Consider the following 27,954-nt stretch of genomic DNA (forward strand, 5'->3'; position numbering starts at 1 on the left):
AGAAGCTGTAACGGTTCAAGAAAGAAGACAAAAACCCGAACTAGACATGGGACAGTGAGGAACAGAGAAAAGCAGCTTTCAACAATATCTAGAAAGCAACATCCATAGGACTGGGTTGCCAAATGGGTAATGCAGGAGACAGAAAGGAATGGGGACTGATGACCAGGAAGAGGGAGGAGAGTGTTCTGCGTGTATGAAGAGGTATAGGAAATGTGACAAAATCCCTTAGAGCCGCTGAATTTGAAATGCCTGTGCAACACCAACAAGAAAAGCTGGATGAAAGGATCTAGAGCCGGAAAAATTTTTTACGAGCTTTAGCCTAGAAAAATCAATTTGGTGGTCATAAGTGTGTCAGCATTTGAAATCTATGTGCAGAGCAGATTACCAGGAAAAGGCTACAGAAGGAGAAAATATGGCTGAAGGCAGAGCTTGGGGAAGCGGTGGGAAAGGCAGCCTCCAGAGAGGGGATTAAAGCATGTGTGGAGAGGTAGGAGCGAACCCAGCCAAATGAGAGCGGTGTTTCAGGGGGTGGTGGTCAACAGTGTCAAACGCCCCAGAGAGGTTAAGCAGGCTACTACGCCTCAAGAGTGCTCCTTGACTCTGACCATCAGGCGTCCACTGGAGGCAGCACAGGGGCACAAGCCAGCCTGCAAAGGGTTTAGAGACTGGCTGGGAGGAAAGTAAGCAGGCACAGAACGTCTACCTACTTCTTTTTCCTGAGCCTCGGCTAGGAAGGGAGGAAGAAAGAGGTGATTAGAGTAAGACAGGGGTGAGAAAAGGTTTGTTTTGCCCTGTAAGCTAGGAAAGGCCTGAATGTAACTACAGACCATTAGGAAAGAGGCAAGTGAGGAGGGAAAGGCTGAAGGTAACCAAAAAGGGTATGCAGGTGGAAGGCAAGAAGAGACAGATCACCTCCTTCTCTGAGACCAAAGGGAAAGAGGCAAATGGTGGATGTAAATATGGACTTTTGGGGGGGGGGGGGGTGGAGGAAATCAATGTAGATGGAGAGAACAGAGATCTCATTCCTGGTGGCCTCCTCCTTTAAAGGGTAGAAACCTCAGAGAAAGCCACATGGCCACCAGGAGCAAATCTGAGTTTTAATCATTCTCTCATCTGAGTCATAGTATCGCCCAACATTTGCATTTATCAGGCACTGACATGAAGGCAAGGCCATGTAGAAAATCAAAGTTCTTAACGCTTCCAATAAAAGTGTTCCACAAATGATCATTGCTCCACAGAAACCATGTCCTGTGGTAGAAACAGGAGCCAAGGGTCCTGGATTCATGCCCCCATCACTGCCACTTAGGAGCTTAAATCATTAAACCCCTTAGAGACTCAGTTCCATGGCATGTAAAATGGTAATCTGTGCCAACTTCCCTAACTCACAAGGTTGCTGTAACAATGGAGAGAGAAACAAATAAGCAAGTGCTTTGGAATTAAAAGGGGGTGGGGTGGGGGCGGCAGTAAAATATTTTCAAGCACAGATGTTTTTATAAAGGGAAACATTTACACCAGGAATTGCCAAGCTATGGAATCTGCTCTACAGGAGCAAGTGCAAACCCCTGTGCTATCAGGCAGGGCCCGGCAGTGGGGCCTTCACCTCAGCAAGTCAGTTCTTTAAACAGTTCTTGATAAACCCTAAGCAAGTGCCGTCTTTCCCCCTAGGCTCTTCGTTAGTTTATTTTTAACACTTGTACACCAAAATTTTAGGGTTTTATTCACCTAGCATCTTAACTGGGAATTCCTGGTTCCCTTGATCTGATTCTACCTACATTTCTTTTTAAATTTATGTTTGTTTATTTTTGAGACAGAGACCACGAGCAGGGAAGGGGCAGAGAGAGAGAGGTAAACACAAAAATCGGAAGTAGCCTCCAGGCTCAGAGCTGTTTGCACAGAGCCCGATGCGGGACTCGAACTTGTGAACCGCTAGATCATGACCTGAGCTGAAGTCAGACACTCAACCGACTGAGCCACCCAGGCATCCCCACCTATGTTTCTAAAGTATACACCAATTAACAAGAATGGGTTCAGAGCCTTTCTGCCTTCCCAACAACACCAATTCCCCATGTCCAAATTCTACCTTTTTCCCTAAAGCCTCGTTCAAATTTTAACTCTAATTGCTCCAACTACCGCTCATTGAGCTTTTACTATGTACCAAGTACCGTTCTAAGCATTTCATATGGACTACCCTCAATCTAGTATCCCTGTTACTAACAACACAGCCAGGTCAATTTCCCTGCCCAAGGTCTCACAGAATTGTAACACCATGCTGAAGTGTCTGCCATCAACCCAAAATAATTTCTCCTTTTTATTAACCACCAGTTCTTGGATAAATTACTCAGTAAGGAACTAAAGAATTTCACATACTGGCCCCATTCCTCATCTCCCCATTGCCCTGCTCTGTCTCTACCCAATCTCCTTGAACCACAGGCCCAGACATTCTTGCTGGGCTCCTCACTGTGTCTTGCCTCCATGTTTCTTCTCCCCTGAGTACTTGAGCCTGGAATGCACTTTTGCCAATACCCAAAATCCAAAGTGCTACAAAAGTCAACTCTAAAAGAATGTGTAGCTTCCTCTTTTGAAAGGCAACTTAATATAGGGGTCATAGTTAAGAGTGTGGACTCAAGCCAGGCTACTTAGATCTGGATTCCAGAGCCAGCACTTAAGGCCGAGTAAGCCTGGACAACTGAATCTCTCTAACTCTGAGTCTCTCAATAAAACTGCAATAATAATAGTGCCTACCACATGGGGATAGTTGCAAGGATTAAATGAGTTAATGCACATAGAGCATTCAGAACTGGTCCCACCATAAACAAGAAAACAGTGTGAGCTTTTTAAGACTGTAATTAGTGGTTCCACACTACCATTTTCATCCTGATGATACTTTGTTATTTTTTTCGCACTATATAATAAATGTATTGTGTCAGTGTCTTTCTCTCCCATTAGCTCCCTTTGTATCTAGTAGGTGTTCAAATACTTGTTGCCTAAAAAGGCGGAAACCTAGAATGTAACAATGTGAATACTTTCTGACCAAACTGTTCTTGACAGGAAAAGAATTTTTAACATTTTTAAAGTATGTCTAGATTATTTGATACCAGGGAAAAAAAGAACTTTTTTACAAATTCACATGTTCTCAAGTATGAAAAAATGTTGGAAGCAACATAAGAAACTCTACAGCACCAAAATCTGTTAAAAAAAAAAAATTCTTTTTCCCTACAATGCACTAGCAAATATTTGCTTTGAGGCAGAAGGTTTTTTAAGAATTGGCTGTAAGGAAAAGGAGAATCAATAAAGCTTGAGTTTGTAACTGCAGGAAATTTGAATATGGAATGCTTTTTTTCCTTAATTCATGTAGTTCAATTCAAGCTTCAAATTCTTGTCCAATACATATTTTCAGAGTTCTACTATTTGTAAACTGGAACAACAACAACAACAACAACAAAAACCCTAAGGTGAGTTATCTAAGGGACAGAGCTAGAAATAGGACCTCTAATTACTTAAATACTGAGGCCCCTAGATTAAAACATTAAACCTCAAAACCCTTCAACCAAAGGATTAAGGAGATTAGAGCAGGCTTGACAAATTACCACAGGGTTAGGGGGAAAAAATGCAGAGAGAAAGTAGGCCAAGCTTAAATAGGGAATGAAATGAAGTTCAAGAGAAAACTAATGGTGTGTGTGGACCCTGAACCTCTATGGGGGAAAAAACTGTCAACCTAGTGATTTCAACAATTAAAGAAACAGCATCAGTGTAAAAATAGCTGCTTCTAAAGTTCTTGGAAAATGTGAACACACAGCAAAGTTAACCTCGGAAAATAACGATTTTCAAACAGATCTTGGCAACTGGAGAGGAGAAATACAAGGCCAAAAAATAAACTTGTTATGATAACAGGAACCAGGATTCTCTCTTAAAAGGACTTCTGCTTAAATATCCCATTAGTAATGGTCACTCCCATCAAAACAACCAAAATCAAAACTACTAAAACTCACTCATCAACAAGACTCCCCTTTGGGTTTTCTGTCCCTGAAGATTATCAGTTGGCTCAAAATAAATCACAATTAATCTAGACAAGAGCTGAAATGACTCCGGTGGCTACATGAGGGCCTGGGAGAGCGCACGGCCTGGAAAGCTTCTAAAGAGTCGAATGTCTCCATTTTGGCAAAGGCACAATGTGAGGGACCCATGGGGGATCCAGTAACTCTCCACAAACATCTCAAGTGTGAAAACAACAAGGAGGAACAGGAATTTCTTATCCTGGTACCAAATGTACTTCTGGCATTTTGAGAAGGAAGAGAACGCAAAACGTACAAAGAAAACAACTCCAATTAATACCACCCAAAAAGATTTTCAAGGTTCAACTGTAGGCTTTCTTCTTCGGCTACTATAAGTAATTCTATTATTCACACTAACTCATTTCTAGCAATTTTTGAACTTTTCAAAAATGTCTTGCTTTTATTACTTAGAATGTTTCTTCAGAGTTTAAAGTGTTTCTTCAAACTCAAAAACAATTACCAGGATCAGGACATTAAAGGCGGAAGCTTCTACTCAGCTCTAATGGTGAAACTGAAAATCTGATTTTCTCGTTTGTAAATATTGGCTCAAAGGCCGGGCAGTGGGGGGGGGGGGGACCCCCAAACCCTAAAAAAATACACACATTACAGAAGCAAAACAAAATCGTCCACAGGCCCTGTCTAGTGCTCAGGCTGTCTGTAGCTTCTGCTCTAAAATTTCCATCAGTCACTTGCTACTACTTTTTCACTTCTTTATTTAGTTATTTGGGGGCTCTAAATTTTAGCCAGTGTCTAAGCAGATCCAGGTTGGTTACTATTCAGTATTTCTCCTAAGATAGGAAGTATTCTGCTGCAGGCATCATCAGGGAGTTGTGTACACAGATAACCTTTCCGCTTTGTTATCATTTTCTTAACATAAACATTTAAGTAGGACAGGTCTGCCCAAGTTCACTGAGCACTAGCTCCTGGAATCTAATTTGCTATTAAATTACTGTTGGGGCGCCTGGGTGACGCAGTCGGTTAAGCGTCCCACTTCAGCCAGGTCACGATCTCGCGGTCCGTGAGTTCGAGCCCCGCGTCGGGCTCTGGGCTGATGGCTCAGAGCCTGGAGCCTGTTTCTGATTCTGTGTCTCCCTCTCTCTGCTCCTCCCCCGTTCATGCTCTGTCTCTCTCTGTCCCAAAAATAAATAAACGTTGAAAAAAAAAATTTTTTTAAATAAATAAATAAATAAATTACTGTTACTGTAATAAAAACATCTTTAGAAAACTGAGGAAAACTAGATAAGGTTGCATCAGAATCTTTGCCCACAAGCTTGCGAGTGTCGATGCACCACAAAGTGGAGTCTTTGGGGTCCTACCCCCTTTTCTTCCCTGAGGCTGCTCTCATTTCCTTCTCGACAGGAAAAGCCCCACCAATTCAGCAGGATCTTTTAGCCTGAGGCCCACATGGGAGACAGGGGCCGCTGAGAAGAGGGCACTCTTTTAACCCTGCTGGGGTCCACTTCAGCTCTTCTGGAGCAGTTTTCATTTCTAGACCCTAGAACAAACCTCATGAAAATCAAAGATACAGATTCTTGAGCCTACCTGTATACCTGCTGAATCAATCTCCTGGAGCAAAGGAATTTTGAACAAGTTGTATCTTTAGCAGGCTTCCCCCCGGTGATTCTGCTGTGTTGCCACGTTTCAGAATGAATGTAAAAATTCTCTTTGATCGACAGTAGTGGGCTTCTAACCCAAGAGGACTTGTAACGGGCTCCACACATCACGTGCCATAAGCCAGGGGCACATGCTGTTCCCTCTTCCTGGAATATTGATGCTCCCTGACCCCTGGCACATCTGCTATGGTCTGAATGGTCATGTGCCCCCCAAATTCATGTGGAAATCCTAAATTCATGTTGAAACCCCACAGGTGAGGACAGTAAGAGGTGGAGCCTTTGGGAGATGGTTAAGTCATAACGGTAGAGCCCTCAAAAATGGGATTAGTGCCTTACAAAAGAAGTTACACGGAGATCCCTGCCCCTTACACTAAGTGAGGATACAGTGAGAAGATGTCAACAGGGAACTAAGAAGAAGGTCTTGAGAATGTGGTCATGCTATTGCCTTGATCTTGGACTTCCACCCTTCAGAACTGTGAGAAATTTCTGTTGTTTATAAGCCACCCAGTCTGTGATATTTTGTTCACAGCATCCCAATCAGACTAGGACAATCCCTCACTTTTTTCCCTTTTTTTACTCACTATTCAGGTCTTGTGTGAATTCTTCTCTTAGCTCCTTCATTCTAAACTGCAGTCCCCCTTTATCCTTCTTATAATAAATAGTCTGTGGATACCTTTATAGTGCTGGCCAAAGTTCTTACAACTTAATCTGAGTGGTTATTTGAATAATGTCAGTTCCCAATTAGACAGTTAAGGTCCAAGAGGACCAGAACCATCTGTTTGGCCCACCATTGTAATCCCATCCCCAGCACTACGCCTGGCACATAGCAGGTGCTCTAGATATTTTAGTTAGAAGTTGCAGAATTCATGGTGTATAGGGGAGAGGGTGTGCTTCTTAACTCTACAAGAGTGTTTTATCAGCAGGACACATACCATGGACACACCAAAAGTGAACTGCCTGAAGGGTTACATCATCACGTAATAGGGAAGTTGCTCTTTTCAACTTTAAGATAATAAGAGAACTAAATATGGAAGAAGGAAAGACTGTACAAATGAATGTAAAGTGAAACCACTATCACAGAGTTTTCTACCATGCACCAACTCACACTGTTAGGCTGAAAATGGAAGATTCAGTTTAAGAGTTGCCATGAATCAAGGTGATCCAAAATGGCATTGACAGCTGCAGGTGACACCTGGGTTTTGGAAATTAGGTAGAAGCATTTGGTAATATAAATCATCCCTCACTGATGCCCTAAGAGGCCACAAGGTAATCAGAGACCATTAGGACTCAAAGTCAAATTTACCTGGAGGGGTATGGCATGGGACCACATAAGGAGATAGAAGCAGTAGCAAATTTAAACGGATACTAAATTCTGCTAGATACCAATAAGTAAATTAAGATAATTGTACTATTTACACGTATACTTCAAACTCTAAGTGGAAAAAAAAACGGAAACCTATCATTTCTACTCTTTTATAAGCAGATTCTCAAGTTCCCAGAATGATCTTCAGTTTTTGCTTCTGCAGACGAAGCCACCCTCATTTCTTCCCACCCACTTGCCCCGAGCCACAGGTAAGCTGAGCCAGGAAGGGCTTGAATCAGGGACTTCTCAGGCAGTCCAGTCCCAAAGCTTTAAATACCTACTGTATGCAAACACAGACCAAAGTTATCATTTCCAGTCTTAACAGTTTCTCTGAGCCGGTCTCAGAGACTTGTCGGGTCTACCTGGACAAATAATGGCATCTCAAACTAGGTATTTGATCTACTCAGAGCTCTTGCCTTTCCCTCCAAACTTGCTACACCAAGGTCAACTCCACCTCAGTAGCAGCTATCATCCCAGCATCCACACCTACCAAGTTAAAAAAAAAAAAAAAAAAAAATCCTTGATGCCTCACTTTCCCTCACCTCAGTCTCACTCCCATCTCTAATCAATCAAAGCCCTACCAGTTCCCGGTCAAAAACATCCAGAAATCTGCCCAGTGTGCACCAAGCCCACTATTATCATCCTACTCTAAGCCATCATCATTTCTCAGCCCTTAACTGGTCTCCCTGCTTCAACCCTTGCCCCTTCAAGCCTTTTTCCACACAGAAGCCAGAATTATTATTTTTTTTTAAAGAAAGATTTATCACTGTTATGCTCAAGATGGTCCAGTGGTATCCATTCCTACTTAACAAGCAGAAGTAGAAAGATCACAGTACTGAGGGTGCTAGCTCTGGCTCTGTTACTAATTATAATAAATCTTGGCAAAATCAAGTGATTTCACCCGCCTAGGCCTTCCTACCAAATGAAAGGGCTGTATGTTTAGCTTCACAAGTCTAATATTCTAAATCCAATATATTTAAAATGCCCATCTCAGCATATTCCACTTGTCTGTTTCAATAAAACATCTATTTCCTAAATCCTGTATCCAACTCTCTCTCCCTCCCTCCCCCTCCGTCTCTCCCTCTCTCAGGGTCCATGCTCAGAAGCACAACACAGAAATACCACAGCGCCTCTCTCACATCCGTTTGTTATCTTTAGGCAGAAAGGGGAGACAGCGAGGAACCTCAGCCTTCCATTTGGGCAGGTCCATCTCCAATGGGGCGACTCTACACCTGGAAGGCACCCATGTAAGATCGCTGAGGCCTGGCTGTACAGAAGAACTAACTAGCTGATACAGAAGAACTAACACACCCCCAGAAAGACCAAGTGCAGATTTTTGTGAGCCAGGCCTCTAGGTGGTCATAATATTGACCTGCTGATCACTTTCTTTCCTGTAGATTTTAGGAAAAACTAGAAGCAGGCTCCAGGCTCCGAGCCATCAGCCCAGAGCCCGAAGCGGGGCTCGAACTCACGGACTGTGAGATCGTGACCTAAGCCGAAGTCGGACGCTCAACCAACTGAGCCACCTAGGCGCCCCAGGAAAGACTAACTTTTAACCATGAAGATGACTTATTCCAGAGAAGAATACCATTTTTTAGGAGAAACAACTAAAATGTACAAACCATGTTCATCTCCCACAAAAGGAAAGGACTGTGTAAGGAATTCACATGTACGTGGCTTGAGAATGAAAGAGAGCCAAGCAGACAAGAGGATTTTCCCAATTTGGTTCACTTTTTAAAAATACCGTTTCATGGAAGCCACGGGGAAGGGGGTGGAGATGAACAAACAAACCGCAAAACCCTCACACTCAAAAAGCCAGGAAAGAAAACCTCCTCTGACTTGCCTTAGGACAAATTAAGCAAATAAAGGAAAACCACTTAGCTACCCCCACACCCCTTCTCTCAGGGGCACCAACAGCCGATTTCCTCTATCCCCATTCTCTATCCTTCTGCCCCAATGCCACAAACAGCCCAAGATAATTGCTAATATTCTGGTCCTAAATTCAGAGTTTAACTGCTCTGGGGCTAATTCCCTGCTTTCTCTGACGTCCCATCTCTATGCTTCCCTTTGATTCGTGAGAATATTAAAATTTGATACTTTAATCCAACCTATACTTTTTAACATTCACTTCAAGGAGAGGGAGAGAGAGACGGGAAGGGGCAAAGAGAAAAAGAGACAGAGAATCCCAAGCAGGCTCTCGTCAGTGCAGCGCCCCATGCGGAGCTTAATCTCACAATCTCACAATCCCACAATCTGTGAGATCATGACCTGAGCCAAGATCAAGAATCGGCTGCCTTGGCACAAAAACAGACACGCAGATCAATGCAACAGAATAGAGAACCCAGAAATGGACGCACAAATGTATGGCCAACTAATCTTTGACAAAGCAGGAAAGAATATCCAATGGAATAAAGACAGTTTCTTCATCAAGTGGTGCTGGGAAAACGGGACAGTGACATGCAGAAGAATGAACCTGGACCACTTGCTTACACCACACACAAAAATAAACTCAAAATGGATGAAAGACCTAAATGTAAGAGAGGAAGCCATCAAAATCCTTGAGGAGAAAGCAGGCAAAACCTCTCTGATCTTGGCCGCAGCAACTTCTTATTCAACACATCTCAAGAGGCAAGGGAAACAAAAGCAAAAATGAACTATTGGGACCTCATCAAAATAAAAAGCTTCTGCACAGCAAAGGAAACAATCAGCAAAACTAAAAGGCAACCAACAGAATGGGAGAATGTATTTGCAAACGACATACCAGATAAAGGGTTAGTATCCAAAATCTATAAAGAACACATCAAACTCAACACCCAAAAAAACAAATAATCCAGTGAAGAAATGGGAACAAGACATGAACAGACACTTCTCCAACGAAGACATCCAGATGGCCAACTGACACATGAAAAAATGCTGAACATCATTCATCATCAGGGAAATACAAATCAAAACCACAATGAGATACCACCTCACACCTGCCAGAATAGCTAACATTAACAACTCAGGCAACAACAGATATTGGCGAGGATGCGGAGAAAGAGGATCTCTTTTGCACTGCTGGTGGGGATGCAAGCTGGTGCAGCCACACTGGAAAACAGTATGGAGGTTCCTCAAAAACCTAAAAATAGAACTACCCTACAACCCAGCAACTGCACTACTAGGTGTTTATCCAAGGGATACAGGTGTGCTGTTTCAAAGGGGCACATGCTCCCCCATGTTTACAGCAGCACTATCAACAATAGCCAAAGTATGGAAACGGCCCAAATGTCCATCGATGGATGAATGGATAAAGAAGATGTGGTATAAATATACAATGGAGTATTACTCGGCAATCAAAAAGAATGAAATCTTGCCATTTGCAACTATGCGGATGGAACTGGAAGGTATGATGCTAAGCGAAATTAGAGAAAGACAAATATCGTATGACTTCACTCATATGAGGACTTTAAGAGACAAAACAGATGAACGTAAGGGAAAGGAACACAAAAATAATATAAAAACAGGGAGGAGGATAAAACATAAAAGACTCTTAAATATGGAGAACAAACAGAGGGTTCCTGGAGGGCTTGTGTGAGGGGGGATGGGCTAAATGGGAAAGGGGCATTAAGGAATCTACTCCTGAAATCAGTGTTGCACTATATGCTAACTAATTTGGAGGTAAATTTAAAAAATAAAATAAATAAACATTAAAAAATAAAATAAAATATAAAATAAAATAAAACTGATTTCAAATTAAAAAAAAAGAGAGTCGGCTGCTTAGCCAACTGAGCCACCCAGGTGCCTCAAATTCAACCTACACTTTTAAAAAAAATATTTAAAAATACCCATTTTATCAGGTGTGTGAAGTTAATGTTAAGTCTATGAAACGTGAGAAATTAGATAAATGAGCTAAACAGATCTGAAACCTAGTCAGATAACACTAATACCCCTGCTTTCCAGATTTATTCCCCCTTCATTCCAAGAGCTTAACTCTGAATCCCACCCTTCACATAGGCTGCCCTGAGCCCTCCATCTCCAGGGGCTCAAGGCAGTCGGCACCACAGCTGCCAGCAGCCCAAGAACCCTGAGCAGAAACTAGATGGAGCCACCACCACGTTAAAATGAATGCTAACTGGGAACACAGCACAGGCCCAAGATGAAAGGTTCACATCTGCTCAAACTGTTGACAGCAGATGACCGTGGGCCAAAAAAACCCCATGCTCCAATCACCAAACCTATAGAGGATTTTGTTCCTTTCAAATATCCATTCAGAAAATATCCCAGGGCCATCTAGCATGGTCCTATGGCCTAACATATTACATCTGAGGAGCTTTGAGACCTTGGAGAAATCTCAACTTGGCTTATCTTTTCTTCACCAAGAAAGCAAAAAGTTGACTAGGATTCTCTCCCCTGGAAGGTCTATTAGAAATCCCATTGGTTCAATTGACCTAGGTTCACCGCTTTATGACGACCACTTGAAACTTTCTCCTAGGCACCAAGTAGTAGATAGTTTGGACTCCACTGACCTCTAACTGTTTCATGTGTGGAGGCTGATGTACACACTAGACTGTCATCTCTCCTGGGGCAGCACCAATACTTGCCTGGCATCCCACCCTGCGCTTAAGCATATGGTGGAGCATTTGGCAGACAATGCAAATATTTGCTAATTTGCCTTAAACTTGTTTTAAAGCAATTTTTAGTGGCATGGTTTTTTGTTTTTAAAGAAAATATGTTTAAATTTCCCCCTTATCTGTTTTTTAAACTAGGAAAACTGTTATTTGATAAATAAGGCAAAGAAAATCCCACTAAATTCTTTACTGTCTGAATTATAAGGCAGGCTGGCTGACTGACCATTGTGAGGGAAGATCTCACTTCATTTCACTCTAACTTAATTTGCTGCCTACCTCTCCCCCTAGCCCTGCACACAATGTTTAGTAAATATCATTACAGTGAATTTTCATAACTTATGGGAGTTATGAGTTCTGCCATTTTGGCCATTTCTACCACTTGTTTTCCTCCCGCTTTCCCATTTTTCCTCAGCCTCCAAATAAGTCACATGGTGAAAACATCCAGAGACACTCCATCTCAACAGCTGACTGTGGATGGAGCCATAACCTCTTTAAACCAAAAGCTGACACCCCAGAGGAACAGATTTTCCTTCTTCAAGATAAGGGTTATCTTTCCAGTTAAGCATCCTGGAGTCTGTTTTGGTTTTGTCTTTAAACCTTAAGGAATTTTACCTTCTAGCACTAGGTAAGACTGATATCTGGGTGCCCACAAAAGCCTTTGAGCAATGGATATGCAAATTAGAATGTTTATACAATAGATGTGACTAAACCAAGGACATTACCTTAACAGATAAGCTTCAAGACAAATTCACTTCAAACATTTCACTTTGCACTACTAATCTGAATTTTGGAGTAACTAACTGGTGCTAATTTAGAATTCCAGTGATAAGATGTGTGCTCTGATTCTCTTCATTCAAACACAATGCTGCCATTTACAAAGGAGCAGAAAAAGGAATTTCTTCTTTGTTTAAAAAGATAAAGTATTTTGGTTACTTGAAAAAGCCAGAGTTGAATAACATTCTGTATTATATTTGTGACTCACTTTCAAATGAGAGGTCACCATACCCCCACTCCTTTTTTAGGTGGTAAATAAAACAGAACTTCAGTTTCAGAGTTTCTTATAATTTACAGGGAAATCTTTATAATCTTTAGAAATACTTTGCCTTCAACATTTTAACCTCTTACTTTCACTTTTGTATGGTTTAGATCTCAGAAAAACTAACTGGGGTAGAGGAAGTCTTAACTTTTTTTTTTTTTTTTTTGCTCTACAACGTCAGTGTTCCCCCAAACAAACAAAAACAATAGCTCAAAACCTTCCTGAAACTTTCCTATGATAAATACCGCGATTGGGTTGTAGATTATAAAACGGAGCGAACGGTACTCATGATCTCTATATTTTACAGCATATAAGTTATGGCCCAATAAAAATACTTTTTTAAAGACCTTCCTGAAAATCACATTTCAGTATCTGTCATCAGCAATTTAGCTCAGACCTGAGTTCTCTTGGGTCAACATGATCCCAAAGCCAAAAAGGAGTCTCACAACCCAAAAGCCATTGACATCCATGCCCCCAATTCTCCAGAACCTTCCATCTCAAATTTTCCTTCACACCAGAATTGTCCCAGATACAAAATTTCACTCACCTCAACCGACTGAGAAGGCATCTTCAGCTTGGTGAGCTTGGCTTTCGCAGGCACTTTTAAGTCTGTTTTTTCAAAGGTCTGCTGCCGGTAGTCCTCCGGCAGTGGTTTCAGTTCAGGAGACTCACTTGGAGCCTGATCTTGACCATCCATGGGCCGGACATAAGCCGTGGGCTTCTGCTGCATTGCCACAGTTTTTGAGGGGAGGGAAGGTGGGGGGAAAGTCTGAGAAGGTGGCTGGGGAGGGGCTACCCCAAGGCTGGCAACTGCCACTAAACTGTCTTGAGGGGTCTCTTTATCATGGACCTTGACCACTAGGTCTTTGGGAGATTTGGCCGGGCAATAGCCTTTATTGTTACTGTTGCTGCTGTGAACCTTGTTGCTTCCTTGTGTCCTGGGAAGAGTCTGCTGGTTGGAATGTACAGGTGACAAGGGGGCCACTGGGGAAGGCAAAGAGAGCAAGGGAGAGAGCTCCCTCTCTGGAGCAGAGTCTGTCACCAAAGTACAGCGGTCTCCATCAGCTCTGCGGTCACCTTTTTTGTGATGAGCAGAGCCGCACCCCTCCTGACCGAGGCGATCTTGGGTCAGGTGCTGGCTGTCTGGTGGGCCATAGCCTCTGACATGAGGATTTGACATTGGTTCCATTCTTGGCTGTGCCATCTTTGGATTGTGGCTGATGTTACCAACAGGAAGTGGTCCGGAGGCAGGAGTGTTAATAGGCTGGTGGTGGGCACTGGTGTGGAAGGGGTGGGGTGGAATGCTGCTCCCCTTCTCAGGAAATGAAGGATATCTTGGCTTTCCCAACCTATTTTCAGAAGCATCCAAGCGATGAGGGTGGGACTTGGTACTGAGGAACTCCTTCATTTCTTCATAGTTTCCCAACATGTTCTGTATTCGACTGGATAGCTCATCACCTTTTTCTGTCTGAAAAAGGAAAGACAGCAGAGTTAGATACCAGAAAAAAAAAAAAATCTAAGGAAAACCACTATTTAATAAACAATGTTACATAATACCATTTAAAAGGGGAAAAATAACCACAAAACTTCAATTTAATGTGACAGGAAACGTAACATGAAATTTAAACTCAGTTCCCCTGTTGAGAAGCCTGTCACGGACAAATATTACTAAAGACAAGAGACTGACATTACAAAAGACTATAAACTTTGGTAATTTGCACAACAATGTTCAGAGAATTTTCATAGTTTGTTTTCAAAACCAACCTAAGATAAGTTGTCTTATTTTCACATTTGTGACCCTTGTTCAAACTCATTTTCAATGCAGAGTTAAATACGGTGATAAATCAGACTTTCTAGTATTCAATAAATACCTTGTAGGGCTCTCCAAAAAGGGGGATCTTTTCAGGAAATGCCTCTTTCTCTTGGTGAGCTTCCTGGTTGCGTCTTTCCTTCTCTCTAATTCGAAGCAGATTTCTGTCTTCATTGTACAAGCTGTTTCAGATGCCACAAAAGAACAAAAACAATAAAATTTATCATGTCCAAAGTTTTGCTATACATATGTAGATGTGTGAAGGAGGCCGGGATAGGTCAACAAGAAGGCATGACAAGGGAGATGTTTTCAAGAAAGCCTAAGTCCCCTCAACCCACTCTTGGATTAAGGCTGTGACCCTCCAGCTGCGGGTCCTGGCTCCAGAAACCTAAGCATTCACTCTGGAATACTGCCTTCATGGCTCAGGACTGATTCCAAACTGAACAGTCTTTTATAGGCAGTCATGGAAGAGAGACAAGATTAATGATATTTTTACTTTCAGCTTGCAAAATATGGGGTAGAGGTAGAAGCTTTTCATCTGAAGGAGTCAGCAGGATGTGAACTTTAAAAAGGCTGTTTTCCTGGATCAGTATTATACATTCTGGAAGATTAAAATCAAAAGGCTTATTTCATAATTAAAAGATTACCAACCACCCCAAACAGCATTTACTTTATTCTCAGCTTATTCTACTGGGAGTGTCTTGGCATGTAAATCCGAAAAGATAATTTTTATTTCTCATTTCAAACGTCAAGGATGGGAAAATCCAATTGTAGATGTCATCTCTACCTACCGAGAAGTCTGATAATCTGCTTGCCCTAAACCACATAAAACTATATCCTACATCCTTTTAAACCACATAAAAATACATCCTAAATCATCAGCCCTGGCACCAAAGGGGTTAAAAATGCATTCACTGACAAATAAATTGCAGAGATGGAAACCAAAAAGAGTGCGGTTTTAGCCAGCATATAAACCAAAAGTGGGCTTGCCTCAGGTGGGCAACACAGGCCACACCCTCTCGACCCCCCACAAGGTGATGTATGAGAATACCGAAAATAAGAACTATAAGCCAACTTTTGTCCTCATAACACTTCCTTCTAGGGTATCTACTGAATCCTTTCCCTCAACATTATGTAAATAAGTAAGTAGGAAATTTTTCAATTGTCTTGCCAAGACAATATATACCTTTAGAAACTCGCCCCCATCTCAGACACCCCTTTTCCTGGCCTCTCTGCTCTCATGTCTCTTTATTTCCTCTGGCAAGAGCCTACTTACTGGTCTCTCTGCCTCCCCAACATCTTGTCCCTCTGAATTAACCTTCTCATGGAAAGAAATCCAATCTGAAACTGTGGTTTTCATGGCACTATCCATATTTTAAAATAACAAGAATTGGACAGCTCTTTGCTGCTGCAGAATAAACTCTAAATCTTTGCTTTGGCATTAAAATTCCCCCATAATCGGGTACAGATCTACTCTAGGTATTATCCTACTGTCTCTAGATATTATCCTACTGTCTCCCTTGCAGGCCTGCCACAAAGATTCTCTTGACAGTCATGTCCATTCCCCAAACATACCCTGTTAAAGATACCCTCTTGCTCCAATCCCTACCCCAAAAACCCTGAATGATATCCAATTCTTCCAGGACCAGCTTACACACAAAATATGATTCTCCTGCAGACCACATCTATATTCCAGGCATACCAGACTATTCCCTGCTCCTCACTGACATCCTGAACTTCAATGCTTTTATTCTAAACAATTTCCTCTGCTTCTCTCTCAACCTCACACCCCCATCCCCAATTTTCAGCCACCAGCAAATCTCTAGAGTGAAGGTTCCAGTGTTACTCACCCTAAAGGGTTCCTCAAATCCACCAAGTATGTGCTGCTAGAACATACTGATTGCTTCTCTCTCCTCCTCCCCTTCCCCCTAGAATTTGCTTCTCCATCAAAATAGAACGACTCATATTTCTCTCTTTCCTGATACTAAAGCATGGTACTTTGCATTGAAGCTTATCATTTAAGTATTTTTTTAATTAAAAAAAAAAAACAGCTGCTATTGCTTACAGTATATTTTTTAAAACTTACTTGTAATTACAAAACAAACAAAAAAACGCTGAAAGACATATGCAAAAACAATTTTTAAAAAATAGTCATCGGGGTGCCTGGGTGGCTCAGTCAGTTAAGCATCCGACTTCAGCTCAGGTCATGATCTCATGGTCCGTGAGTTCGAGCCCCGCGTCGGGCTCTGTGCTGACAGCTCAGAACCTGGAGCCTGCTTCAGATTCTGTGTCTCCCTCTCTCTCTGACCCTCCCCCGTTCATACTCTGACTCTGTCTCAAAAATAAATAAATGTTAAAAAAATAAAATGAAATAAATAAAATAAAATAAAATAAAATAAAATAAAATAAAATAAAATAAAATAAAAGTCATCCAGGAGCGCCTGGGTGGCTCAGTCAGTTGAGCGCCTGACTCTGGCTCAGGTCATGATCTCAAGGCTTGACCTTGTGAGTTCGAGCCCAACATGCGCTCTCTGCTGTCAGCGCTGAGCCCACTTCAGGATCCTCTGTCTCCCTCTCCCTCTCCCTCTCTCTCTCTCTCTCTGCTCCTTTGCCACTCATGTTCTCTCTCTCTCAACAATAAATTTTTTGTTTTAAACATAGCCCTCTAAAAAGTGATTTGCAGCTATTTCTACAGCCTTAAGGTAGTGGGGGGCTAAGCTACCTGGCTAAATTCACCAGGATGTGGCAAAGAATTACCTGCTCAGACCACTGTTACCAAAAACTTTTCCTAAATGATGGATATCTCGATGTCCTACTTTCAGAGAACTACAAAGTGAACAATTTATGTCAGTCAACATACTGAAAAAAGTGAAGGAAAGAAAAACTAAACCAGAAACTAGCCATGGAGTATTCTTTAACAAAGTCTGAATCTCACATGTTTTGGACAATTAGATTTATTTCTGGTTGAAAGAAGCACAGTGGACTTGATGACCACTCTGGAATTCCTTTCAATTAGCTTAGAATTTTGGTAATTCCTCGTGGGCCCAAAAAACAATCACATAACATTAACACACGTAACGTTAACATACATCCATGGGAGCCAATAAGAGGGTTGATCAGGAAATAACTTTCTTCTTTCAAACTTGCTTTTACAGCCACTTTGTTTACAGAGGGCGTGGGGCATGCAACTACCTCTGGGCAACCTGAACTGCCAAGTTTCTCTTTTCCAAAGCTACTTGGTACTGTACCCCGAATGGGCACGCACAAGGAGAAGCGGCCTCCCAAGGGCGTCCGCTTTACCATTCTCGCCACGAAGGGAGTTCTCCCTTTTCGGATTCTGCTGGGGACAACGGCAGAGTCCCTGTGGCTTTATTGGCGTGGCGTGTTCACAGCCTCTGGCTCTGCTTCATGAGTAACTGCTTCTGAATAACTGCTACCCTCGTCTCAGAAAAGGGAACCATAAATGGCTTAAGTCTCCGTTCAGGATTGAAAAGCGAGGATGTGAACAGCAGCACCTCAACCATCAGGCTGCTTGGGGTCCTCACTTAGTTTTCCTGTTGACTCCACACGTACCTTTAAGAAAAGCTACCCTGGCTTAAAATGACTGAAGTATTTCCAAATTAATCAGCACAGCCTTATCTTAGCATCTGGTACATTCCACCACGCTCGCTTCCAGGTATAAAGACTGCTATGGAAATAATGAGAAGAACCCAATTTGACAAAATTCCTAACACTGGCTTATTGCTGTGTGATTCAAATATCAAGGTACCTCCCACAGGGGAGAAATCCTATTAGATTAGGGACTCTGCTTAATTACAAGTTTTACTTCACTAGTTTAAAAAAAGTGAAAAACCCACACCAAGATTTTATTGGCAACATACATAATACTACACCAATCTTGAAACAAGCGTTGAATATATTTTTTTCTTATTATTACCCTTCGACTGGAAAACCCAAAAATAGGGAGATGAGGAAAGACCACAGGAATGTCACTGATAGGATGAGTTTTAGGAGGTCTAGACTTTGAGAGAGAAACTCTCTCTCACCTACCCTAGGGTCTCACTCCCTAGAGGGCCGGGGAAGGCAGAAGAGACAGGAAGTGACCAGTCCACAGTTGCCAGGACTACACAGGACAAGGTGAGACCTCATTCTTCTGGACTGTCCACCTTCTCACCTTGCAACTAACAGAGTTTTGCCAACTGTACTAGGTAGGGAGCTTTCTGGTTTATTTGGCTTTTACTTATTGTAAGTTTGCAATGGCTTCAAGGATGGTTTGTTCAAGTTCGTAAGCAAATTTTTCATGAGTATCTTCTTTTTCTTGGTTCTATTCTGGCATCGGGGGAAATACAAATTTTAAAAATATTAATGCAAGTAGTAGCATGAGTAAGTAAATCACTGTTCAGCCTTATATGTCATTGTTTTTAACTCAAGGTACAAGCAAAGAGCGAGTGGATAGAATTTTAAACGAGGGGATTTTAGGTAGCAGTACATGTCCTACAAGATTCACAAACTGTTAATTACCTTTGAATAATTACAAGCTGACTACCACTTCATTTAATTAAAGGTGGCATTTTTCCTCTGTTGTGGAGGAGAAAATATTCTCCCTCATGGGATAACCTCATCCCAACATCAGCATTTCACTGTTAGACTTTCTCACGGTTCCATGCAGAATGGAGTGAGCTAGGAGTTCTCCTTCCCTTTGCATTAGATGAGAGGTTCCCAAACCAGCAAGCATTAGCATCACGCGAGGGGGGGGGGGGGGGGGATCAGAACACAGAGGGCAAAGACCTGCCTCCAGAGTTTCTGAGTCAGTAGATCTAACTCAGGGCCTGAGATGTGCACGTGTAACAGATTTCTAGGTGGTCCTGAGGAGCACAAGATAGTACACTCTTCTTGGGCTATGTGGCGCACTCGAACAAAGCTTACCGAAAAACAAGAGCAATGAAGACAGCAACAGCAGCAGAGCCTAGCACGTCCACCACTTAGCATCTGTTGTTCAGTCGGCACTGATTCAGGCACAGCACATGAGTCTCCTATTTAGTTTTCACAACAACTCTGTGAGAGGGAGATTATTAACCCCATTTTCTAGGTGAACGAAAAGAAAGCTCAGAGATTAACCTGCTATTAAATAATAGACCTTAAAATTCGAATGCAGATCTGCTTGGCACCAAAGCGTGTGCTCTTAACCACAGTTCTGCTGGCAAAGCTTTCAGGCTGTGTTAAATAGGGCAACAACAAAGAAGGTGGGCTGTGTGTTCACAATTCCTTGGTCTCAAAGAGGGACACGTTGATTAATTCAGGTTTTATCCCTGCCGGCAGAGCAATCTCAGAGCCACAAGATGCGTTTGCTTAAATGTGTCCACACAGGTCTGTCTTTGCCGAAGTACCTAACAGAGAGCCCTTTGAGAGAGGGATGGCTGGCAGCATGAAGTGGCTCCTCAAATTATAAACACTGCACTACAAATTCTCATTTTGGAACCTTTTTTGTTGTTGTTAGAGCTTTCTTGAATTTACAGACTTGAGGTCACTGGCCCCATAATAACCTCTGGATTCACAAGTCCTCTCCAATGTGCTAGAGGCTCTTTGCATTAATATCTTTAAAGAACAGGCTGCAAATAAATTTGTACCAAAGCAGCCATTACATGCCCAATATCGGGCTCCACTCCCAGTAACTTCTGGCCACTGACCTAGGCCTCAATGCTAGTTGTCTGGTGGGCCCAGGAGTCCCTACCTGGGGAGAGAAAGACCAAGTCACGTGACGACTTCAAGCAGCTGAATGCCTTCAAAAACAAGTCCACAGTGTCGAAATACCCCTGGGGAGAGGGTGCAAAGTCTGTGCACCCGGCAGATATCCATGAGTTCCACGGAAAGTCTGCTTTAAGTATTCTAAATCAGGGGATTCCTTTCAGGAGCCACGTTGTTGCTTTTGGATCATATGCTACCGTCCACCATCTATCTGCAAAGGTTGCAGCGCTGACACACCAAAAGGATCTCTGCGAACGGCAACAAACCACCTCCTGCCACTTTTTTTTTTTTTTTTTTTTTTTTAAGTGAACTAGAAGGACCAAAGGGGGAAGCACAGGCCTCACATCCCAGGGCCCAGTGTGCCCTGCAGAACACAACCGCACGAGACATCACTGCGCTGGCCTGCACCACCCATGTCTTCGGTGACAGAATCCCACCATTCTCATCCACACAGGAGCCGGGATGAAGCCTGCAAGTCTAAAACAAGCCAGGATAGGATGCTCTCACTTTCAGAGAGGTTGTGAAACTCCTGAGGAATTCGGAGCTGCCCATTCAGCCCCTGAATGCAGTCATTTAGTCAACCCCATGCTGGGGCCTGTCAGGGCACATTGATTCCGACTTTTCAAATGCTCCTCCTTGGGGTTTCGGATGGACGTGTTAGAACACTGTGATGAAAATGAAGAAATCCCAGCTCTGTGAGCATTAATGAGAGCAATCCCTCTTTCTCACTTTCCCTCACACAAAAAAGGAAAGACCGTATGTGGAAGGAGGAAAAGACGGCAACAGGAAGGCCCAAGCTGAACATGAGCAGTGGGGCGGCGTGCCGGCCTGGCCATCATCTGGCTTCGAGCACCTTCTTCCAGGCTGGAGCCCACGGGCCCTGCTGCTAATCTAGGTTAGTCATGCAGGATCGCTGAATGCCACTGGGCGCTTCCATGGCAACCCTGGGCCCACAGGGCAGGCTATGCACAGCTGACTACCCATTTATCACCCTTGACTGGCCACTTCACACAGACCTGCCTCTGATAGATGGGACCAACTCTCTCTAGAACTCACGTTTAAAAGTTTAATTCTCCCTTGGGGGACAGAGTGTAATTTCTCCTGTGTATTTATCTCCCTAGGCATGGAAGAGACATTTGTCGGGAAGGAAAGGAAAAATCCTAAAATCAGCCACGTACATTAAATTTGGAAAGGAACAAGTCTTTTATACTGTTTTAGGGGAGAGTGATGCCATTCGGATTTGAATGTAGCAAGGAAGGATAAAACAAAACGTAAAACTCTCAAGTCTGTTCACAGATGTTGGGCAACCCTGGTTTAGAGACTGGTGATATATGTGTCACAGAGGCAAAAGAACAGCAGGCTTGGGTTCTCACTCTTGTGCAAGTGACTTTTTTATTTTCAAAGCTACCCTCTATTGACTTTTTAAGTCCATCTTCTGGCCCTTTTTTCCCCATGTTCCTCTAGTCCTATAATCTAACATCCAGGGGACGTTTTTCAAACACTGGCTTTACAGAAAAAGGTCAATATATGCTTCAAAGCACAAAATTAGTCTTGCCATTAAACTGTACCACTTATAAACACAATTTAAACATGAGAAATCAAAGTGGCTCCAAGTTTGGAAGCAGAAGAAATGTTGCTTCAAAGAATGGAAGATTGGGGCACCTGGGTGGCTCAGCTGGTTAAGCGTCCAACTTCGGCTCAGGTCATGAGCTCATGGTTTGTGGGTTCGAGTCCCACATCGGGCTCTGTGCGAAAGCTCAGAGCCTGAAGCCTGCTTCGGACTCTGTGTCTCCCTCCCTCCCTCTCTCTGCCCCTCCCCCACTATACTCTCAAAAATAAACATTTAAAAATCAAAAACAAAGAACGGAGGATTTTTTTCCTCTCACTTTTTGCATGGGAAAAATTTTGCAACAGGCTTTCTCACAATAAAAATCACTCCACTAAATCTTCCAGGAATTTCACCTTCATAAGAAAAAACAAAAAAACAAAGAATCCTTAATTTTAAAAACAAAATCTGATTTAACATAAAAGACAAAGTATCAGCATAGTGAAAAGGCAAAATAGCACTATGCCACTGTTGTTTTCCTGGAGGCACTCCCAGGGGATCTTCTCAAAGTGACAGCTCTCTGCTGGCCACAGAAGACTGAGCCTCATTAGGATACTGAAAGAGTTGTAGGTAACTTCGTTTTGCAAAATTAAATCAACCTTTAAGATATGTTGACATAATTTACAAGGAATCCTTTGAATTTCAAATTGAGACAGCCTCTACCTGGGCAAACAACTGAAAAAGCAAGTCACTTCTGCTAAGAGACATGCTAATTTTTACCTTTCAAAATGAACCTGCCGCGTGCCAGGTACTTTTCCGCATGCATGTTAATATGTGGCAAAGGTCCGAAAGGATTACCTTTACAAAAATCTATCAAGAAGGAGCACCAGATTAGGGTGGAGGAAGTTAACTGGTAGTGTGGTGGTTTAGGGAGTATTTTAACATTCTTTTCACAAGAAAGTATCCATTTGGGGCGCCTGGGTGGCTCAGTCGGTTAGGTGTCCAACTCTTGATTTTGGCTCATGATCTCACGGTTCATGAGTTCGAGCCCTGCTTGGGATTGATTCTCTCTCTCTCTCCCCCTCTCTCTCTCTCTCTGCCCCTCCCCTGCATATGCACACTCTCTCTCAAAAATAAATTTTTTTAAAAAGTATCCATTTAATATTTGTGTGGTTAAAATGTTTTGACTGAAAACAAAAGAAACTAGGGCGCCAGGATGGGTCAGTCGGTTAAGCGTCCAATTCTTGGTTTCAGCTCAGGTCATGATCTCACAGTTTGTGAGTTCAAGCCCTGACACTGATAACAAGAAGGCTACTTGGGATATTCTCTCTCTCTCTCTCTTTCTCTCTCTCCCTCTTTCTCTGTCTCAAAATAAACAAATAAACTTTAAAAAACAAAGAAATTGCCTTATATAACATCAAGATCAGGGCTAAAGAACAGGGTGTTGAACATTTTGGCAGTAACTCTCACTGGAAGCCCTGAAAACTGATTTTGGACCCTGGACTCCACCTTTGATCGTTATGAATAATTATAGACCCATCTGCATAAAGCAGTGTGTTAGAGACTATGTTGCAAAGTTCAAACACGAGCAGCTGTTTTTTGGAAAAGTAGTCTCACTTATAGCCTGTTTTGGTTACCTCAACAGATCATAAATATATTCCAAGAGGCACTTTTTTTACCCTATAGATGGAAAATCACAAGAATTTGTCTTCACTGATTTTCAAAGAGCAGTGGGGGAAGCTGTGTGTGTGAGGATACACAGCCCCAACAAGGAGAGGAGAGAGGAAAGGAGACAGATGAGCTACTGCACTCCTATGTGTCCTTCTGCTTCTGCACTCCAAGTCCTTCACCTTTTAAATACATTTTAAACATACATTAAAACAAACAAAAACAAACAAAAAATAAAACTAGTGCTGAGGAAGGCCGTCAAGCAAATGGAACAATTACACAAACCACACCAGTGAAAAGAAATCACTTCTGACCTTGAAGATTTGGCAATCTATGTGTGAGGGCTTAATGAAAGTTGCTTTTAATGCCATTTGAAATGAGAACATATTACTGTTACTGAGAAATTCTAGAAAATGCAGCCTCTGACAGGGGTTCCCTAAAATGCAGACAGTTCTTACCCACGTTAACTGAAAGCACATACAGAAATCACCGCCTCCCACAGGGGCAACAGGCTCACTAGAAATAAATCTGCCACCTGACGATTTATGTCCTCCTATTTACTTATAAAGGCCCCTGGTGTTGGGAGCTACCTCAGACCACCTGCCTTACTGGCAACTGCACATTTGGCCCCAGTCAGAAGCATGGGCAGAAGCTGTTGGCTCTTCCCCCTGCAGGTCTCACCTGTACTAGAATCAACCAGAGCACTGGCCTCCCTACCATGTCATTCTTCTTACACACTCAACTGACCATTAAGGACCACATCACATACCTATAAAGTGAGGGTGGGGAAAGTCTGTATCCTTAGAGCCTCAAATTAAAAGAATGTGGTGGTTACTAAGAAAGAAGTAGACTAGCAAGCTCAAAGTTTTGGGCTTTTTTATTGCTTGTCTCATTTAATTTATACTCAAAAACGGGGGTCATTAACTCTATTAAGCACCCACAATTCAAATAAAGTGTTGTGTGGACTTCCTCATTTCTCATTTGGAGCACAGCCCCAACAGGCTCCTTGTCCTGGGCCACTCAGCTCCACACAGCTGCCTCAGTGAACTTCTAAAAATCATGAATCTGATCTTGTTATTCAGCGATTTACAACTTTTCTGACCCCAACGCTCCCTACAAGATTAAAACTGACAGACGGTTAAGCCAAGCAACACCCTTCACTACCTGGCTTCAACTTACCTTTAATCTTGGGGCGGGGGCGCGCAGGTTAAGACTTCTTTCTCATTTCTCACCCAAAAATGCGCAAGACCCAGTTTTGCCCCCTCTCTCTCTTCTAGACACTATGAACACAAGGAACTGGGACGCGTGGGGAAAAGCAAAGCCCTGGTCTTGGCCAATTCTCTAATGAATTCCTCCCCTTACTTTCACAGCCTTCTGAAATATCCTTGCCTCTCCATCACAGTCCCCAGCCGGGACCTCCACTCTCACTTCCCAACACGGCTGTGAATGATTCCTTTCTCTGGGATACATTTGTCCTCGCAAATCTGCCCATGTTTACATTTACAAAAATGAGATGGACTGTACACGTGCCAACAGATTTTCTTTATTAGACTGTGAGCGCCTTGATGGCAAGGACTATTTCTGAGAGCACAGTGCTTAGCAAAAAATGATGCTTAATATACATCATTGATTTGATGATTATATTCGAGTATTACTCAAACAATCCAGAATTGTACTGAAGTCTGCCAGTCTTATTCATTATTTGATGACAAAACATGATTCACTGTCTAATACCTAAAACCGATTTTACCAGACTGTTGTACCCATCAAATGACTCATCTCCCTTCCCAGGTCAGCCGTGAAAGCTGCCTCAGCTAACACCATATGTTTATCAGCTAATACGACAGGTTTATTCTTCAGTTTGCCGTATTACTCATAAAGCCCAGGTATACTGTAACAAAAAAAAAAAAAGTTTTGAGTAACATTTATAGCAAATACACATTTAACTTTAACATTTTTTTCATGTTTGTTCATTTTTGAGAGAGAGAGAGAGAGAGAGAGAGAGAGAGAGACAGACAGACAGAGACAGAGCATGAGTGGGGGGAAGGACAGAGAGAGAGGGAGATACAGAATCCAAAGAAGGCTCCAGGCTCTGAGCTGTCAGCACAGAGCCCGACGTGGGACTCGAACCTGTGAACCATGGGACTCGAACTCGTGAACCGTGAGATCATGACCTGAGCTGAAGTCAGACGCTTACCGACTGAGCCACCCAGGCGCCCCTTAAATCAAGTAAGATTCAGAATGATATGAATGAATAAGCTGTCTCTAGGACTACGACTTCACCAACAAAAATCCCACAATGAAAAATCTTTCCATGCTGCCACAAACGCATCATGGGGAAAACAAAGCAAAAAATACAAGATCTAGAGAGTTTTAAAATGCAAATGAGATTATGTGGCTCCTTCCACTGCTGACAGACCGCCACAGGCTTCCCTTAGCATTCAAGATGAAAACCCAGAAGCTGGATCTGTAAGGCTCCATTCCCCAGCACACCTCCTCTTAATTGCTACCTCCGGATACATTCCCCTCCCCCCTGCCCTTCTCAAATACTAGCCACATTGGCCTTCTCATGCCTGGAACGAGTGGGGCTGTGCACTGCTGATTCCCACCTGGATGCTCTGTCCAGAGAGCTGAGGGCAACGTTGTCACTAACACCTCAGGTTAAATGAGCTCTTCAGCGAGGTCCCACATCTGAACGGGCACTTTACCCCTCCAGCACTCCACCCTCCATCTCTTTTTATCCCTATCTAAAATTACCTGGTCTATTCACTTATCTGTTTACTTATGTCTGGCTCTCCACGCTCACCTCCTCCAGGAATGTGAGCTACAGATGCCCAGTCACCTTTTCTAGCTCCACACTGTATACCCAGCACTAACCCATCAGGCTAAATGAGTATTGGCTGAATGGGTGGAATTCTGCATACAGATGCAGAACCTGAAGTCGTGGTTACTTTTTAAAAACAAAACAAATCATACAATTTGAAACAAACATTTTCAAAAGATAGTGTGTTATTTTTTTTAAAACTAGGCAGTATGGGGGCGCCTGGGTGGCTCAGTTGGTTAAGCATCTGACGTCAGCTCAGGTCATGATCTCACAGTGCGTGAGTTCGAGCCCTGTGCTGACAGCTCAGAGCCTGGCGCCTGCTTCAGATTCTGTGTCTCCCTCCCTCTCTGCCCCTCCCCCGCTTGTGCTCTGTCTCTCTCTCTCTCTCTCCCCCTCTCTCTCTCTCTCAAAAAATAAACATTTTTTTTTGTATTTTAAAAATACATACATACATACATACATACATAAAAACCAGGCAGTTATGGAGATCATCCTACCAAATAACGGATTCATACATCAAATTTTCAAGTACCACACAGAAAGCAAGAGACAAACCAATCATTTCCAAATTCATCTTGTGTCTCATGAGACTGCTGAAATGTCTTTAGGGAGATTGAAGGGGGGAGGGGAGCAATTCTTCTTTCAAGTAATTATTCAGGAGTAAGTTTATTTTTTGTTAAGAAGAGTCATAAGAGATCAAACATATTAAATGGATATTTTTTGTCACTTGACATTTTGAGCACCAGATAATTCCCGACATACATCAAATTGAATGAATTACATTCTGTAGAGCAGCTTAGAAAACTGCACAGGATTTACCACTCCGAAAGGAAGAGTCCCTCCCAATGACTGAACTTCTAACACGCACATTCCAGAGAACCAATTGCACCACATATGATAAGAAGAACTGTTTGAAACTGGGCCAAGGTACCAAGCACTGCTCCAGCCAGAATAAATGCTCAGCATTTAGACTTGCTAACCAACAGCAAAAAGCAACAGGAAAAGGCTTCATTTGGGAAATGAAAGGAAAAACAATGTCTATGTATTGATAAGATAATAAGAAAACTGGCAAGAGGCGATTTATTTCTCTAAAGAATATTAAGAAACATTTATTCTTTAAATAAGTACACATCAACACATTTCAGTTACCGAACAAACCAAACAACAGTACAGCCCCTCCTCTATTCATTTAATGAAATGTATCCCATTATGGGAGTATATCTAAAACTAAAGTCCAGGCAACACACAACTTGCAGGAGAAGCCACCGACAATTATATTTTAAACCTAGTTAAACAGGCTGCTATGGACACCCCATAAGAAGAGATAAACTTTCTACGACTGAAAAACTTGTTTTAGGTTCTAACAAACACCTGGACATAAAAAAACACAAAGATATATAACCTTATTTGCATAGCACACAAAACAGACAACTAGGTAAGAATAAAGCGTTCATGTTTTTATAGAATCATCACTTTAATCTCTTGACTTCCAGTTATCTTCTTTTGGTTAACTGCACATGTCACACTTGTTTTCACAGAGAGAAAGCTTAATGTCATAAAAACTAGAGGCAGCCTCATTATTCTATTCCGTTTCATTCCACAGACATTTCAAGTAGGAAGAACAGGGAGATTATTATAGGAGAAGAAAGCTGAAAACATGCATTGGTATTTTATATGGCAACAAGCAACA

The 27,954-nt window shown here is 42.4% G+C and overlaps 1 protein-coding gene across 9 annotated transcripts in view; it reads right to left on the reverse strand.

Annotated features, from left to right (window-relative positions):
- Positions 1-27,954, reverse strand: part of AFF1 (AF4/FMR2 family member 1) — a 265,568-nt gene that overhangs the window by 96,002 nt on the left and 141,612 nt on the right. For all 9 annotated transcript variants that reach the window (XM_045056119.1, XM_045056117.1, XM_045056118.1 and 6 more), the window contains 2 exons: positions 14,543-14,663; positions 13,219-14,139 (listed from right to left, as the gene is read on the reverse strand). In XM_045056119.1, the coding sequence (XP_044912054.1) occupies positions 13,219-14,139; positions 14,543-14,663 (1,042 nt within the window). The remainder of the gene's footprint in view (positions 1-13,218; positions 14,140-14,542; positions 14,664-27,954) is intronic.

The sequence above is a fragment of the Felis catus genome, chromosome B1 (assembly GCF_018350175.1).
Source record: "Felis catus isolate Fca126 chromosome B1, F.catus_Fca126_mat1.0, whole genome shotgun sequence".
Classification (NCBI taxonomy): Eukaryota; Metazoa; Chordata; class Mammalia; order Carnivora; family Felidae; genus Felis; species Felis catus.